The 3,987-nt window shown below is 19.3% G+C and overlaps 1 protein-coding gene across 1 annotated transcript; it reads right to left on the bottom strand.

The window, feature by feature from the left end:
* Positions 1 to 988: 988 nt before the first annotated feature.
* On the bottom strand, positions 989 to 2,618 carry PGO_000945 (variable surface protein; the record flags this gene model as incomplete). Its single annotated transcript, XM_028690862.1, has 3 exons — positions 989 to 1,072; positions 1,378 to 2,076; positions 2,460 to 2,618. 3 exons carry the CDS (start codon positions 2,616 to 2,618, stop codon positions 989 to 991), a joined length of 942 nt encoding a protein of 313 aa, XP_028546663.1.
* Positions 2,619 to 3,987: the final 1,369 nt, after the last annotated feature.

Below are 3,987 nucleotides of genomic sequence, written 5' to 3'. Positions count from 1 at the left end.
ATAAAAAAAAATGATTTTCTTTCATGCAACAAGGAGTCTTAAAAAATTATTGTTGATACATATGATTCATTTAAATCCTATTAAAATTTAATCATATGTTTCTACAATAATAAAAATTCGAAGTTCTCAGATTAGTCCAAAACGATAATTAATATATAATTTAAAATATATATATATTTAATATTAATAGGTTAATTTCGAGTGGAATTTATTTTAATTATGTTCATGTGAAACAAATGATCATACTTCCATAATTTAATGTACATATATGCAAATAAGTAAACTATAAATAGCATAAATAATACATTATTGCAAAAACACAGAAAAAATATATATCCTATACGTATATACATTGCTAATGCCTAACATAAAAATATAGCAAAAAAAAATTAAAATAAAGCTGTAAACGTAATAAAAGAAGTTAGATTAATGAAACAAAAAAAAAATTAATATATAAATTATTATATATAATTTACGTCTCCATTTATAGTAATAAAACCCATGTATAATTAAATTTCATGTGTTAAACTTATATATATGCGGACATATAGTATTCATGTATTAAGAAATATAACAAGCATAAAGAAAGAAAAAATAATAATTAAAAAAAGTATCATGTGTGCTTAATATATGGAAGCTCAATTAAAATTAATATTATTTAATAAAATACAATAATAGATATATAAAAAATTATAATTTTAATAAAACTTTCATATAAATCTTTTACCTTGCCATGTACATTATGTTGTTGGAATACGTGGAACATTATTAATACATATAAAATATAAGTTTTCATGTCTTAAAAATACATTGTTCATGATGGCTGCACTATATTGAATATAAATATAAACAAATTTAATTATAGTATTTTTATTTATTATTTATGTGTTTGTGAAATAAATTTTGTATATTTTTATTATAATTTGTAATGCTATCTTATTAATTTGGATAATTAACCTTGAGCTAGCTTGTAAGAATTATTTCAGTTTTACAAGATATTAATAATAAAAACATCCTCTATTATTTGATCACAATAATAAATGTGACTTTTATACAAAATATAGGCTTCGAACTACATAATTATTCGAGAAATTAGTTAAAACTATATAATACATTATAACATCTATTCCTTGAATTACTACTTAACATTTGAGATTGTTGCAACATATTGCACAATTTATATAAATTATTCCTAAAATTTCTTTTTCTTATGATTCTATTACGCAAGCATTATCTCCAAATCGTGAGCTATTATATATTAGAAAATATTTATCCATTAATAAAGAAATTGCTTGTGATATAATGTATATTTTATTAAAATATTCCATATTATTTATTTAATAGTATATGAGTATCTATACTATATTATAAAAAAACCTTATACAGCATAAATATAAAAAGGGTTATCAATAATGCTACAACAATTGGAACATAATTGTGAGCTTTTTTATTATAAATCTGGACTAAAGGCAAATAACCTGGTGCATTATTTTCACAAAATATATTTTTCGTTTTTGTATTATATTCTGTTGTAAGTTTATTTAATTCAGTACAAAAAATTTTATCATCATTGGATTTGCACATATTTTCATATTTTTTATGGATATTTCCGCATTTTTTTGCACACGCAATTTTATCGCTAATGTTAGGTGCATTATTAGTTTTTATTTTATTTAGTTCAGTATTCATATCATATATATCTTTGAGTTTTTTTAATACAATTTCTGTAAGATTTTCTTTAAAATAATCGCATATAGACACGGTGTAATTATTATATGCATGCAGAAATCCATGATAGTGCTTTTTTATATTATCATATTCTGTTTTATCTTTATAATATTTATCATATGTCCAATAAAACAATGATATACAAGCTTCATCTTTAATTCTTTCATCAGTCTCTTCTGGATCATATAAACAATTAATAATTTTTGGACATGTTTCAAAAAAAACATCTATTCCAATACTCTGTAGTTGTACTTTTATACAATTTTCTTTTAAAATATCGTTATTGGATATCTGTATATATTCTTCATAATGGCTCTTCTTTTCATCAAATAAATTAACATACAAGTACTACAAAGTAATGAAAGCACAATGGAATATTAGCACACTCGTTCAGTTATTCCTGATTGATATATATATATAATTAAGGAAAAATAAAAACATAATCCCAAAATAATTTTAATTATGATATATAATAGTAATTAAGTATTATTCTATCACTCTCTGTGGGAGCTGGCATATTTAGAAAATTATATATTAGATGAAATAAATAATTATTATTGTAAATAAATTTAAAAAATATAAACAATACATGATTTCACAAGACGCAGTATATATACTTTCTAGCAAAAATTTAATTGAAATAAATATTTATAGCATTTGCATATGTTCATAGAATGTATACGGAGAACTTATATAGTAAAGCTCTGAAAAATAGTATGAAATAACGTGACAACAAAAAAACTAATCGAAATATTTATACATATTGTTTTAATAATATTATAAATTAAAATAAAATTTTCAAAGTTAATATAATATATTTTATTGTGATAGCGTGCATCTAATGTTTTAATTTGCATAATCCTATTACTTAGTTTTATGTCTTTTAACATGATTTAATATTTGACGTATATGCAAATATTTTTTATGTTGAAAGTTATTAAATTATATATTTACGTTCTCGTTTCGTTGTGCCGTAAATCATAGATAATTTTATATTATATCTTTAGAATAATAAGTTATATTAATTTCCTATCCATTTTTTCTGTAAATTATCTTAGGGATTACATGATTTTATAATGTATACATATTTTATATTGTGTTAGAATAAAATATATTCTTAAATAAATATTATTTTGTTTCATAAAAATTAATTATTAATGAGTTCATGAATTTTATAAAAACATGTATTGATGTATGTTCATTCTATATAGAGAATTTTTTCAAACATAAAGAATAAATTTACTTTATAGAAATTCTTAGTTTTTGTATAACTGATGAAGTAGAAAATATATAAAATGATCATTAATCAAATAATCATTAATTAGATATAGTAAATATTATATCACATGCATAATTACATATGTACAAATGACTTATAAAGTATGTTATAATAAAGAAAAAGAGATATTTTATATCAAGTATAAAATAAATATTCAAAAATAATATGTTATATTGCAATACACTTGTTTCATTAATAAATTATTTATTGAAAACGAATTATTACTTCCATTAAAATGGCAATGAAAAATATATAAAACATTTTTTTTTTTAACAATAACAGAACTCATAATAATATATAATTATTTAAAGTGTATAATAACGAAAATTTTCTCTTAAATAATCACAATTAATTGTACTCATAAGATAATGAATTTCTTTTATTTATAAAAGACCTGACATTATATATAAATAATTAATACAATTAATAAATATTTATTTCTTAATTCACCTTTTCTATTAGATTAAATTAAGGGTATCTAGGCAAATTATAAAAAAAAGTATTATTTCTCACTCTATTTATTTTTTTTTCAAAAGAATATATTTTTCAACATATTAATAAAACTTTACAAATTTTATTTAAAATTTAATACTTATTGTAATTTACAAAGAAGTGTTAGTTTCTTCTTTTTTATATATATCATAGCCAACAAGTACAAATAACTTTTTAAACGTAAAAAGAAATTTTTTTTTTAACCCTGTGAATTGTAATAATTTCAACATTAATACATTATATATTAAATATTGATAAAATGTTCTATTTAATATCATAATTACTTATACCTTGTACAAAATATATATATTTTCTATTTTTTAAATTGTTCTAATTGTGTACATTTCTATAAATCTGATTATTTCATACAGATATCTTCATTTTTTTTATGGTATTGTGTACTTTATCTATTTTATACTATTTATAGATAAATAATGTTTTTTTTTTTTTTTATATTTTCAAAAATAATAAATAATAATTATATATAT

The sequence above is a fragment of the Plasmodium gonderi genome (genome assembly GCF_002157705.1).
Source record: "Plasmodium gonderi DNA, contig: Pgo-contig_94, whole genome shotgun sequence".
Lineage (NCBI taxonomy): Eukaryota > Apicomplexa > Aconoidasida > Haemosporida > Plasmodiidae > Plasmodium > Plasmodium gonderi.
Note: the sequence above shows the minus strand (reverse complement) of the source record. Positions and strands in the feature narration are given on the sequence as shown.